The 15,519-nt window shown below is 32.3% G+C and overlaps 1 protein-coding gene across 1 annotated transcript; it reads left to right on the top strand.

Moving 5' to 3' along the window:
* Positions 1-5,462: 5,462 nt before the first annotated feature.
* Positions 5,463-8,134, top strand: LOC133788439 (subtilisin-like protease SBT1.6). The gene has a single exon (XM_062225924.1). It carries the CDS (start codon positions 5,510-5,512, stop codon positions 7,832-7,834), a length of 2,325 nt encoding a protein of 774 aa, XP_062081908.1. The 5' UTR covers positions 5,463-5,509; the 3' UTR covers positions 7,835-8,134.
* The last annotated feature ends 7,385 nt before the right edge of the window (positions 8,135-15,519 follow it).

The raw sequence follows: 15,519 nt of genomic DNA, 5'->3' as shown, positions 1-15,519 counted from the left end.
AAGACACCCTATTTTAAAATATTTTCTTATTATATATTTATCTTTAATTAAAATCAATAAAGTATACAATTTTAAATCTTTAATTATATTTATAAAACTCTACTTAATGAGAACAAACCATTTTTTATTAAATTAAAATAAATATTTTTTTTCTTTTAAACTGAATCAATCTAATCTTTTTAAGTTATATTTGTTGTTTTTTCAACCAAAAAAAAAAAAAAAGCTTTATTGTTTACATTAAAATTTTCTTATTAAAAAAATATTATAATATAAAATTAATTTTATTGTATTTTTTTCATTAATTTATATTTGAGATTATACTCAAGATTTATGACTTTTATTTATTTGTTTATTTTATTAAAAAAAATTTAAATTTATCATTGAACAAAAATTATTTCCCAATTTTTAATAAATACAATACACATTTAGTATATAAATTAAGACCTAGGAAATATATGGGGCGTAATTATAAATAAATATTTTATTTATTTATTTATAAAATAAAGTATATTTAATGTGGAGTGTGTATATAAATTTATGAGGTTTAAGAGCACTTTTAATGGAGGAGGTAAAATGTTTTATTATTTATAATATAGAGAAAAAATGATTAAATAATCTTTTAATGGGTGATGTAAACTCATATTTTTTTACCTAATTAAATAGTATTTATCTATATGTATTGAAACACTATTCATCAAGCTATAAATATTTTATTATTTTTTTATAAACTTTTGTATATCTATGAGTGTGATAATATTATATTTAATTATTTTATTTCTTAAAATGAATAAAATATTTTTAAAAAATATAATATTTAAATGATGTAGATAAAAAATAAAGAAGTTGATGTATGATATAATGTAAAAGTTTGAGGTAAATTATAAAAAAAAAATGTTTTGGTAATGTATTTTGTAATACACTTTCTCTATAATATTTAGCTAAAACTCACAAAAACGTCTTCCATGAGCTAATTTAAACATATATTTGTAATAGCTATGCACAAATTCCAATTAATCCATATCTACATTTACATATCATTTATATAATATTTTAATATTATTATTTTTCTTTATAAACTTTTTCTCTCTCATTTAATATATATTTATTATTATTTTTTTCAATTATTTTATTTTACTTTAATTAATAAAATATGTTTAAAGATATAATATTTAAATGACGTAGATAAATATATAAAGAAGTTGATGTATGTTATAATATAAAAATTAGAGGTAAAATAGAAAAATGTGTGTTTTTTAGAGATATTTTAAAAGATAGAGTAGAACATTCATTGAAAGTGCTCTAAGTATAGTTTGTATCAAACATATGTGTCTTAATAAAAAGAGCATTATTTTAAGGTACCCAATACTACTTTATGTGTATTGATGCAACATATTATCGGATTTCACATATTATATTTTAAATTAAATTATACGAGTTATGATATTAAATTATATCAATAATATCGTGCAACATCATGTAGTATTGAAAACTATCAATCCCTTTTAGCAATCTCAAATAAAAGTGTGCCTTCTACAATATACTTTTTTTTAGAACATTACATATTGCATTCAAAACATTAAAAATCACAATATAACATGCTATGTTGAACACCATTTTTTAATAGATTCCCCAAGCCAAACACTCCCACAGAGGGACTTCAGACAACCGTACATTTGATTTTTGCACTTCTTTATTGACAATACATCCTCTAACATATCTCTCGAGAAAAATAGTGTGTAGCAACTCCCAAATAAATGAGCAAATACACCACCACAAAAGTGGGACATCACACTACCACAAAGTAAACAATATATTTTATTATATATATATCTATATAATTTGCAAATATATACAAATTATTATAATTGGAATCCTTGAATTGGAAAGGCTTGATAGACAAAACGAGCACGACTTAAAGGTACAAGGAATTGTATTGTGTTTTCACCTATTTGGGTACCAAACCACGCCCTCTACAATATACTTGTTTTGTTTTTACTAGTAGATGAAATAAAATGATCTTTATACACTTCAATTAATGTCTAATTATATTTTATTAACTTTCTAATATAATAAAAAAATTAATAAATATAATTTAACACGTGGCTCAATCTATATAGTTAATCGGATATGTATTTTCTTAAAAAAATAAAAAATATATATTGATATAATATTAGTAGTGATCCACCTAGGGATGCACATTTTTCCTATAAGGACGGCCCCGGAGGAACCCGTCTCTAATGGAGCGGGTATTCTCCGTCTAAATAGGAAATGAGGTGGGGATGGGGATATTTTCGATCTCCGAATGTTAAAAGGGGCGGGGGCGGAGATAGCATTTCCTGCCCCGACAGAGCCCATTTAAATTTTTTATTATTTTTGTAATATTTTATATATTTATTTATGTGTTTTTGTAGTATTGTAGTAACTTTTTTAATATTTTAAATTTTATTTATAATAGTGTTTAATATTTTAAATAATAAATATTGTGCAATATTTTAATTTACATATAATTTATGATTTTTATTTTAAAATTTTAATTTAATATTTTTTAAATAAATGGGTTCCCCGTGGAAATTCTCCATCCCAATAGAGGATTCTCCACCCCGTTCCTGACAGAAAATAAGTGAGAATGAGACGGGGACGAGAATTAGAAATATAAATGGAGACGGGGACGAGAGACCACCCCTCGCCAATTCCCCGTCCCGTGTGCATCACTAGATCCACCACTGTTGGATAATGACGGATTTGATGCTAAGATATATAATTTGTTAAAAAAATATTAAAGAGACTTGCAATGTTGATTCTATGGAGTAAATGTTCCATGGTCAATTATAGAATGATCGATGGACTTTAGATGCATCATTTTCATACACTGTTTTGTATTTATTAATCTCAAAGGACATGTACATTGAATTGCCAAGAAGAAAAAAATATATATCTACATGGCTTATGCTTCACTGTATTAAAAGGACACTCAATGTTTATCAACTGCTATTATTTTCATTTAAAATTGGTACTAATTGAAATGAAAAACTGCATAGATTATAATTTCCAACTGTTGATTGCCATTATAATAAAAAGATTAGCATTAAGTAAAATGGTTAATTTAATCATGAAAGTTTGCTCAAAACTAGTAGGTCGAGCTTTCAATATGCATGTTTGAGAATATACAAGTGTCAAATACATGAAGAGGAGGATCATTGATTTGGTGAGATTGCATGAAAATGGAAATAGTGTGCTAAAACTAAGTGAATAAAATTGAATTAACTATTCTTAGTCCTTATTAAATGACAAAAAAATTCAACTAAAATACACAAATAAAATTGAAAATTCATTAGACATAATTTTTTTTTGAATAATAATATTAATATAAATTTAAATAATATAAAATATCATTATTATAATCATATATAATACATAATCTTAATTTTTCTTAAAATTTTTATCATTTATATTTATAAATAAAATATGTTTTTATTACTTAATGTAACTTAACTAAATATATATTCAAATTAAATAACAACAAATATTATAAATACATTATATATATGTGTCGTGTGTATAAATAGTATAATTGTGTAACTACATAAAAAAATTATAATGATATTTATTTTCTATTCAGAATAAACAAATTTATTCTTCAATCATAAATATGTGATTTGAATAATATAATAAATATTTTATACATTAAATATTGTAGTTTATAATCTAAATATTATTATATATATATTTTAAAAAAAATTATAAATAATGTTTAAATTTAATTTTTATTTTAATATATTTATGTCACTATTTTATATATATAATATTATTTATTTATTTATTTAAAATTTATATATAATCATATAAACTTAATAATTTACTTTAAATAAAACAAAACAAAGGTACACGTTACATTACTACCTACTATATAAAAAAGCATCAAAGATGTATCACAATATATTTGAAGCCAATGGAGTTTTTTTCTTTTTTCCTTTTGTTCCTTTAAAACGACACTTTAAATTTCTATATATTTATATGAAAAAAGAAAATATTAGTCACAAGACTCCCTAAACTTTACAGACAGCTTCATTATTTTTATTCCACTAAATTATTATTTTTTGTTCTATTTATGTTAGGATACTTATTACTGCAAGAAAAATCTTAAGATACCCGCCAATCCGACGGTCATAATTAATCATCAAAATAATAAAGAGAAAAAAATGTGATTATATAATAATATTTGAATCCTTGATTACTCTAACAGTGCACCATCCCCTGATTTTCAGTTATTTCAGTAATAAACAAAGAAGAAAAAAAGAAAAAGAGAAAAGGAACCCCAAAGAAAACAAAGAAAGAAGCAAAGCCCGACAAAATTCCACAGGGAAAAAAAAAAGAAGGCTCCTTTAATTTTAATTTATTTCTTTTTAGCTTTTGTCTTTGTCTATTTTACATTTGTTTTAATTTTTGGTTTCATGCTTAGTCTTCAATACTAAGAAACGTTACAATTGGATAAGTAAGTACGCTCTATTAAACTAATGGGACCGAATAATCTCTGTTGTCACGACTCACGAGAACTAATTCAAGGATACGACAGCGTTTCATTAATTGAGTTTTTTTTAATATAAAATATAGAATTTTTGAGGAAGAATTTGGATGTTTTGAACATATAAAAAATAGGTTTTATATTTCTTTATTTGTTTGAATTTTATTTTATAAAATAATTCAAATAGTCTCTTAAATTTAATTTTGATGAAAAAAATTAAATAATTAACACAAATGTTAGTTAGAATAATTTTTTTTTAGTTTGAATTGTTAGTTTAGTGAATTATTTATAATTTTAATTAAAATTTTTTTAACCGAAATCAAATTTAATGTTTTATTTAAATCATTTTATAAAATATAAAATCTAAAAAATTATTTATCAAAATATAGAGTATAAACAATTAATTAGATAAAACATAGAATAAAAAAATATAACCTCTAAAAAATATCTTAAATGTATGTACCTATTCTGTTTTCATAAAAAATCTTTGAATTTAACATGTTATCATTTCAATAATTTATATGACGGATGTTTTTTTCAAACTTTTTTACTTCATTAAGTTTTTCTAACGAATTTAATAATATTTTTAAATAAAGAATATTCTTTAATAAATAAAAAATCCAACTACGTTCCGAATGAATTATATTAACTTTATAATATTAAAAGGAAATAATATAATTCATAATAAAATATATAATTTATTACAAAATTAGAGACTTATCAAATATAGTCCAAAATTTAGGTCGGTCCCGAAGAAAGAGGGACTGACATCGAGTGTTTGGAAGGGACAAAATTATATCCACAGTCTACACACTCTACAACACCACCCTTTTATTATAGAGCTGGGGTCCACAATTAATTTTGATTAAGTCTTAATTAATTAAATCACTAATTAGATATTTAATTAATGAAAAAACTATTAAAAGCTCACTTACAACACTCACCCCACTCCACTCCACTCTCACCACACTACTGCTCAATCCAAACATGGCTCCTCCTCTAACACCGATCTCCTTTCTCTTTTTCTTCCTTTGCTCAATTCTTGTGCCTAAAACGCTGTCGTTTTCAAGCGATCAAACGGCCAAGACTTTCATTTTCCGAGTGGATAGTCACTCTAAGCCGTCGGTTTTTCCTACCCATTATCACTGGTATTCCACCGAGTTCGCCGAAGCACCTCAAATCCTCCATACATACGACACCGTTTTCCATGGCTTCTCCGCCGTGCTCACCCCTGACGAGGTGGCTTCCATCAGTCGTCACCCTTCTGTCCTCGCCGTTTTCGAGGACAAACGCCGTCAGCTCCACACCACTCGTTCCCCCCAATTTCTTGGCCTGAGGAATCAGCGGGGTCTTTGGTCTGAATCCGATTACGGCTCCGATGTTATTGTTGGCGTGTTCGATACAGGAATCTGGCCCGAGCGACGGAGCTTCTCGGATTTGAATCTGGGTCCGATCCCGAGTCGATGGAAAGGTACTTGCGAGGCCGGAGTGAAATTCTCAGCCAAGAATTGTAACCGGAAGCTGATTGGTGCCAGATTCTTCGCCAAAGGTCATGAGGCGGCGGGAAATATCGGCGGCCCGATTAGTGGGGTGAACAACACGGTTGAGTTCCGGTCACCCAGAGACGCCGATGGGCATGGGACCCACACGGCGTCGACGGCGGCGGGGAGGTACGCTTTCGAGGCGAGCATGTCTGGCTATGCTTCAGGTATAGCCAAAGGAGTGGCTCCAAAAGCTCGATTGGCGGTCTATAAGGTTTGCTGGAAGGATTCCGGTTGCTTCGACTCTGATATTTTGGCAGCTTTCGACGCCGCCGTCAATGATGGTGTCGATGTTATCTCCATATCGATCGGTGGCGGTGATGGAATATCTTCGCCGTATTATCTCGATCCCATAGCAATTGGAGCTTACGGAGCTGCTTCTAAAGGTGTCTTCGTGTCGTCCTCAGCTGGAAATGATGGACCCAATGGAATGTCAGTGACTAACGTCGCACCATGGATGACCTCAGTTGGAGCAGGCACCATAGACAGGAATTTCCCGGCTGTTATTGTTCTTGGCAACGGGAGGAAACTCTCTGGCGTTTCTCTTTATGCCGGAGCTCCATTAAAGGGCAAAATGTACCCTCTGGTTTACCCTGGTAAATCGGGTATGCTCCCAGCTTCTCTCTGCATGGAAAGTTCGCTGGATCCCAACTTGGTCAAGGGAAAAATCGTTATTTGTGATCGCGGAAGTAGTCCCAGAGTTGCTAAAGGTATGGTGGTCAAGAAGGCTGGAGGTGTGGGTATGATCTTAGCAAATGGAATGTCCCATGGCGAAGGACTAGTCGGTGATGCTCACCTTCTTCCGGCTTGTGCCGTCGGCTCCGATGAAGGGAGCGCCGTAAAAGCTTATGTATCGTCCACTTCGAATCCCACTGCCACCATTGATTTCCATGGAACAGTTATCGGAATTAAACCGGCGCCGATTGTGGCTTCCTTCTCCGGGAGAGGACCCAATACTCTGAACCCAGAAATCCTCAAGCCGGACTTGATTGCGCCGGGTGTTAACATTCTCGCCGCGTGGACAGACGCAGTCGGGCCAACTGGGCTGGACACTGATACCCGAAAAACCGAGTTCAACATTCTGTCAGGAACATCAATGGCTTGCCCCCATGTGAGTGGAGCAGCAGCTCTTCTCAAATCTGCTCACCCAGATTGGAGCCCAGCTGCCATTAGATCCGCATTAATGACAACTGCTAGTACAGTCGATAACAGAAACCAGCCCATGACCGATGAAGCCACAGGAAAACCCTCGACGGCATACGATTTCGGAGCCGGACATATCAATCTGGATCGAGCTATGGATCCGGGTCTAGTCTACGACATCACAAGCAATGACTACATCAACTTCTTATGCTCAATCGGGTACGGACCTAAAGTGATTCAGGTGATCACTAGGACCCCGGTGAGCTGCCCGGCGAAAAGGCCGTTGTCTGAGAATCTGAATTACCCTTCAATGGCGGTGTTGTTTTCGACAACAACTAAAGGAAAGCCAAGCAAGATGTTTATCCGTACGGTGACGAATGTCGGGGCTCCGAATTCTGTGTACCGGGTTAGTATCGAAGCACCGAAGGGAATCACGGTGGCAGTGAAGCCGGCGAAGCTGGTGTTCACGGAGGCCGTGAAGAAGCGGAGCTTCGTGGTGACTGTTTCAGCGGACAGTCGGAATCTAGTATTTGGAGACTCAGGTGCAGCTTTCGGGTCGCTCTCTTGGACCGATGGAAAGCATGTCGTTCGGAGCCCCATTGTCGTTACCGAAGTAACGCCGTTGTAAAACAAACGACAACATAAACAAAACAATAGATCATGTCGTTTTGATCGATCAAGGTCAAGGGTAGTTTTAGAAGTCGCCACGCGTAATAGAGCTTTTTTTTTATCCTTTTTCTCTTTGAATAATTTTTTTTCTCCTTTAATAACTTATAGTAGATATTTTGGTGTGTTTAGAGGGATCTCCATGTCCTAGTCCTAGTGTGAAATCTTTTTTTTTTTTTTTAATCTTTTATAAAAAGGTTTGGCAATGTATTTATAGACTCATATACGTCTATTTATGCTCAATGTTACAACTTTTTTAACACACGATTGATTAATATGTCTACTATATATTATAGTTTGTGCTTTGACTAAGCTTTTAAAGAAAGAAAAGACATTAAAATTATTGTGTAGTCTTACCTAACCTAACTCAACTATTGACGAAAATCTGTGCTAAAATTTTAGCGGTTTTCGCGGCGCACGGTACTAATGAATTGGGTTTTGTTTTAGGACAAACACTATAAGATAATCTATAGTTCTTTACTTTCGTAAGACTTGTCGTTTTGACCTTTTTTAAGCTTTTACTTTAAAATGTGTTTTAGCATCAATCTCTATTTTTTTTTAGATAATATGATAAGAAATTAGGCTTTATTATGTGTAGTAATTTTTTTTTCAAATTTTGTGTGTTTAAGAACAATGATTTGAAGTTTTGGACAAAAGATTGTCCATTATACAATTGTTACCTTGTGAAGAAAATGAGCATTGGAAGATACATATTAATTTAGTGACTTGACATTAGTACCCCAAAAGTGACATGATTTCAATTTGGTGAAAAAAATGGACTGTTGAACTTCAATATCGATAGTCTTTGAATTTTGATATTGTTAATGATTTTTTAATGTGATATCCGAACGTTACATTCTCAAATTGGTCAAAGTTGTTTATTTATTTAACTACTATTCCTCATAGAGAATCCAACTACACTTTCTTTTGTTCCTGAAATAATAAGTAATTATTATGTGAATCTGTATAAAGAATTGCAATATATATCATATAATACTGAAACTGTGAATGTTTTTCTAAACGAATCAAATATTAAATTAGAAATGGTGTGGGATGTTTACAATATAGCCATATAAACAAAGAGAAACACATCAAAATAGTATTATCTTTTCGAAGGAATCAAATTATTTATTAATATTATTTTTTGGATAGGAAGGAATAAAATTACTATACCATAAAGATACACATGCATTATTTTTGAGAAATATGCATTAATTATTTACTTTCTCAAACTTTCTTTTTCATACCTTATTTAGTTACACTAATAAAAATGAAGAAACTGTTGGGAATATTGGTATGATCTCGTTGAAAGCCAAAACCCCTTTGGTTATTAATAAAACAAAATATAGATAAGCTTTATACTAATTTTAATTTGATGCTCTTGTCTCCATCATCCTTAGTGACCCTTGTTTAGCAATAATGTATTTCTTTTATCACCCCAAAAAAAAGTTGTGCTAAAGTTGTAAATAAGATGATTTTTAATTGGTTGAATCATCTTTTACTGTCTGTCTATTTGGGTTTTCTCAAAAGACAAGGGAATTCGATTAAGACTACTTTATTTTTTGAGTTTGATTGAGAAGACAAGTTCTCTTCCACATGGCAATAGGAAATTCTACTTTGCCTTAACCAAATTTAATGAGATTAATATCTTTATAGTTGGTTTGTTAATATAATCAAAGCATTAAACATGATTAGGATTCTTCTGTAAGTTGATAAATTGACAAGTCAGTGAACACAATCAATCAAAGTGACCCACCCATTAAAGGATCTTAATCATTCAATTCAATTTCAATTTTAATCTAAACATGTCAGGTAGGTCAATAATCCGGAAAAGAAACAGAATATATGAGTGAAAAATTGGCTGACTTTGTGCTCCTCTTAGTATGTAGAAGTTGTTCAATTCAATGAAATGGGTAGATTGGTTCAAATTAATTGTTTAGATACTTTGATAATACCACAGTTTATATAAATTTGGTTAAAGGTGAGTGATGGTGCCTAAGTTTTGTCCATATTCCATCAGTCCCAATCCCATCCCATCCCACACGAATTCGAATCAAAGAATTCAAAGTTCTTGTCACGTCGGAGATTTGTACAAAATTCCCAAATAATAATTGTATTTTTCTTATGTGTTGCATAGCCAATTTCTTGTTAATTTTTTCAAAAGGTTTGCGGTGACTAAAAGTAAGGTTTAAAAAAAAAAAAAAAAGTTATTGTTGCTACCATAGAAATATTTTATTTTAAAATACAATTTTGCATCGAATATCAAATATATATTAAAAATTTATATTATAAGTACCAAATAGATATCGATATATAAAGAATATTTTTTTTGATATAAAAATGGTACTTGAGATAAATGACTCGTAAAAAAAGAATTATGAGAGATATAGTATAATAAGATGATACAATATGTATTAGGTGTATAGATTATTTACCTTGTAATAATTTAGTTTGTTATTTATTCTCTTTATAATCTTGTTTTATTAGTTTACTATTTTGGGTAAACTTTAGTAAGTTAGGTTACTAGATTTAGGTAATTAATTAGTTTTGCTCTTTTGTTTTTTTTTCTCTACTTTATAGATAGGATTTTCCTCTACTTGTAATTTTAATCTAATAATTCTGAATTCAAATTTTTTTTGCTCAATCCATCCTCTCATCTCTTCTGCAATATGGTATCAGAGAAGAGAAGCTGAGCTTTGCCCTTTGATTCTCCAGCCACTTTTCCGACCTTCTGTTCCAAACTCAGTCGAGCCTGCCTTCTCCGGTTTCGACGATTGGTGTCTCCTTCCATCATCTTTTCCTTTCCATTTCTCATTCGACTGATATTCCTTTATTTGTTCTTTCTTCATTTTTGTTCCAATTCTTCGTCTTTCTTCTTCGACAGACTATGTTTTCTCGAGTTCTTGATTGTGTTCCACGATGTCTTTTGATATTTAAATAAATCCCGGTTCTTCTCCGACTGTCACCGATGATTCTAATTCCCCAACTGCCTCTCAAATCACAAGAAATCAGATTTCTCAGAATTCCAATTCACAGACTCCCCTAGAAGATCCAGTTGATCAATACTACTTGCATCACGTTGATAATCCAAGAAATGATCTGGTTTCTCAACCTTTAACATGTCAAGACAATTATGCTTCTTGGAGCTGATGGTCCCAAAATAGGTATGTTTTAAATATTTATATCGCAAGCGCACGAATCGTTCATATAAAATGTTGATCGTGTAAGCAAGGATGTTGAACCCAAATGAGTTGTCTAAAATAAAAAAGAAAACTATTTGAAACCAAAATTAATAAACTCTAACCTAGCTCCAAAGATTGATGAGATTTTCGTATAAAGAAAATAAAATAAAAGATAATAATAAAGATATTAAAACAAGAAAAAATAAAGAAGATAGGAATTGTAAACAAGTTGTAAGAGAAATATTATTAAGATAATAGAATCCACAAAATATAAGTTCAATAATATCTATAAGTACATTGATTACCAAGTTTTATTAATAGTTGAAATTAATCAAACCATCACCTATTCAATTTAGATATTCTTTTTAAGCACAAGTTATTATATTAATATATGATTTATCTTCACTTTTAGCAATATACTATCAAAGTCTTTAGTGTGAATCAATCTAATGAAAAAAAAAATCAAGGAATATTATTTATAAAGCAAAATATAATATTTTTGTTCTAAGTATTTGATTTGCACAATTTAATGGCACACCTTGATAACAGAATATTATGATTTTGCACTAATGAATGACAAAGTGTAAATATAAGCTAACATTAAAAAATACATGATATTTAAGATGAAAGAAGATATTTGAAGAAAAAATATTCATAAACTTTGTTACACAAATGAGAAATCAACATACAAAATAAATACTATCTAGTTACATATTGTTTCACCATCACCTTAATATTCTTAAAAAGATTAAAAACTCATAACTAGAATAGCAAATACAAACAAAAAATTACAAACATAAATAGGAAAATTTGGAGGAGGAACCCCCAAATTTTTCCTCTAAAATCTTATAGAAAAATGACAAAAAAAAAAGAAAAAGATGAAGAGAATGGAGTGGTCATGAAAGTGTAGCAATTGTGTAGTGTAAAAATCCCTTATTTATAGGCAAAATAAAGTGATTAACAAATTAAATTTTAAATGAAGAATAATATGGCAAGTATGGGTAAATTTTATGGTGTAATGATGAATTTTGTAGTAAAATGTGTAAAAAAATTGGGTAAAAAATGACAATTTTAGACATAGGGAGATAAGGGGACAAGGAGATGTTGGGCACAAGAAAAAATGGCATGGCAGCTTGTTGCAAGCAGCTGGGCCGAAATGCATGCAAGCCTAACTGTTTGGGCCCGAATTGTGGAGGAAGGAGGAGGCAGCAGGCTGGCTTCGGGCTTTGGGGCAAGCGGGCCTGGGAAGCTAGCGGGATCGGGCCTAGGTTGTAATGCCCCGAATTCTCCGGTATGGTTTAATGGCGGGATTAGTAGGCCGGGAGGGCCATACTTGTTTAATTATGCCATTAAATGATATTATGCATGTATATGTGAATTATATTATGATATGATGTTATATGCGTGCATGTGGGTCCACATTTGAATATTATGCTGTTTTGATAACTTGGCCCATTAAGGGTGAATATGTGTATTTGGGTGCATAATGTGATTTGTGAATGAGATTCCATTATTATGGAGATATATTCGAGCTATTCGGCATGAGACGATCATATATACTAGATTAGCGGTTTTGTCATAACAGGGTCAATTTTAGGGTAATAGAAATGTTTATTTGATGATAAATTGGAAATATTTGAGATCAAGGTGAAATTTCAGAGGTTTTGACTATAATGTCCCCGGGGGTATTTTCGGGACCCCGAGCATTAAGTTTTATTTGAGGTTACTTAAGCTTGAAGTAGCTATCAGATAGAACGTACGATTAGAAAACCTCTCGTTCTCTCTTTCGATAGTTCGTTTTATCGTTTGAGCATTTTCGAAGATATCTCTAGATCTAGGAGCCGGAATCAAGCGAGGATCGAGGCATAGCGATCCTAGGAAAGATTAGAAGCTTCTTAACCGAAAGATTTGACAGAAAACAACCCAATCAAAGGTAATCTAAGTTTGAAGTTTTGAGTTTTTTGAGTTTCTAAGCTTTGAATTGAACTTTGTGAATTGTTGAGTTTTTGGTTGGTTTGAACCTTGGGTTTTGAGGGTTTTGGAGTTTTGGGAAGCTTGGGAACCTTGTTTTGATGATTGGGGATGGTTAGGTATGATTTTGGAAGCTTGGAGAAGTTGAAAACACGTTTGGGAATGGCCCAGGGTTGGGGGCCGCGACCTTGTTCTTGGGCGCCACGGCCCTGGCTCGAAGAGGAAGATGAGGGGGTTCTGTTTTGGCTGGGCGCCGCGGCCCTTGGTGTTGGGCGCCGCGGCGCTTGCTTCAGAAATTTATGGGGGCCGCGGCCCATGGTGCCAGGGCCGCAACCCTTGCCCTGTTTTCACCCCGTTTGCTCGTTTTGACCCCGGGAACTTAGCTATAGGCCTCGGGAGTGTTCCTACTACTTTGATTAGTTGTGATTGATCTCCCGGAGGCTAGATATTAGTTTGGGAACCTATGTTGACCATTATTGTTGATGATGTCCCGTGTTTGGTTATGATTAGGTGACCGCTAAAGGACTAAAGGTTGATCGTTCTCACGGGTCGTTCTTTTAATCATTCTAGCTCGAATCTGAGGTAAGAAAACTGCACCCTATGTATATGTGACATGCGTGATTATTATTGAGGCATGTTGATTGATAAATGTGGACATGGATTGCCTATTAAATGCTAGCGAATGTTGAATACTTGTATATGTACTGACTAGTCAGGGACACTGACCTAAAGAGTCAGAAATGGGATAGCGTCATGAACGCCGAGCCAAATGAAGATTAGATCTAATCGATATCAGTGTTGAATGGCTCTAAGGCATTAACGCTGGACCGACCCTAAGGTCAATGAACTTATAAGCGCTTGTCTGGTCTAAGACCAGTTATTCAGAGCCAGGGCATATGGCCCCGGTGACTGTTTGTCACATGGCTAGGGAACGTTGTTCCAGGGTTATGACTTTAAGTCATGAGGAGGGTTATGTTGGTGACCAGTCACCATACACCTATCCTAATCAATTTTATGAGAGGTTCTCTTATCAGTTAAGCCCGAGTGACCCTAACGTCACATGGCTAAAGGGGGCTGTACCCACTTTTGTGACTGTTGCGACTGTCACCTATTTGTTTAGACTAGTGGTCATGAATGATTATTATGATCATTGTTGATATTATATCATGCTTTATTGTGTTTTCTTGCTGGGCCTTGGCTCATGGGTGCTATGTGGTGCAGGTAAAGGGAAAGAAAAACTCACCCAGCCTTGAGTGGAGAGCTTAGGTGTTGATGTGTACATATGCGGCCGCTTGACCACCACAGCCAAGGCGTTCTCAGAGGAACTAGGGGGTTTACCCTATTTTGCCACTTAGGTCGGCGGGATTGTAAATTTGAAACAGTAATGACCATTTTGTACTAAGAACAACTTGTAAATGTTTTGATTAGCTCTGCAGAGCAGTTTGAAATGAAAATATCCATTTCCTTTTTAGTAGTTTTTCACCTTAACCTGTTAATTACACTTAGAGCACGTTTTTGACCAAAGGACTCGGGTAGCGGGTCAAATTTCCGGTCCACCGTTCACCGTAACTGTTCTGGGGTAACCAGGGCGTTACACAGGTGGAGGCAGAAAGTATGTGGGCTTTGGAAATGACACTTTTAGCTCTTTTCTTTTCAGTTTTGCCATATTCTTTTCTGCATTTTTCTTGGCTTTTCAAGCACTAACAATACAACAATTTCTTACAAAATAAACAAAAATTAAGTCATAATCAAATATTTTTAAGTATAAAATAAATCATATTAATTATAACTTAATTTAATTTAGCATTTAAGTTCAATAAAACAAGAATTTTTTTGACCTCAAACTAAACAACAATAATTCAAATAACTATACTACAATATTTTACAACAATATAACTATAAAAATACACAAAAATATATAAAATTAAAATAAACCAAATAAATTCAAAATTACTTTAAAATTTAATAAATCAATTAATAACTCAAGGTTTAAGCAACAATTAACATATAAAAAGTGGTAAAATAACTTTGTTTTGAAGGTTATCAGGAGCCGTGCAATGTGACTATCAATTTCAGTCAAGAACAAGCGTGGTTTTCTAAATGGTTCGATCTCTAAACCCTCTCCTACTGATTCAGTTCTTTACAATGCTTGGATTAGAAATAATAATATTGGCATATCTTGGATCTTAAATTATGCGTCAAAATATATTTCTACTAGTATTCTTTATGATGAGTCTGCAACAGAAATATGGAATAATCTAAAGGTTAGATTTCAACAGAAAAATAGTCCTCATATTTTTAATCTTCACAAAGAACTGATGAATCTTAGGCAGGATGTTCATTGTACTGTACTAAACTCAAAACGATTTGGGAAGAATTGTTTAAGCATAGGCCTGGTTGCACATGTAATTCCTGTACATGTGGGGGAGTGAAGAAGCTGCAAGAATACTACCATATGGAATACATAATGTCATTCCTTATAGGACTCAAAGAC

The sequence above is a fragment of the Humulus lupulus genome, chromosome 1 (assembly GCF_963169125.1).
Source record: "Humulus lupulus chromosome 1, drHumLupu1.1, whole genome shotgun sequence".
Lineage (NCBI taxonomy): Eukaryota > Viridiplantae > Streptophyta > Magnoliopsida > Rosales > Cannabaceae > Humulus > Humulus lupulus.
The sequence above is the reverse complement of the archived record's forward strand: the minus strand, read 5'-3'. Positions and strand labels throughout refer to the sequence as shown.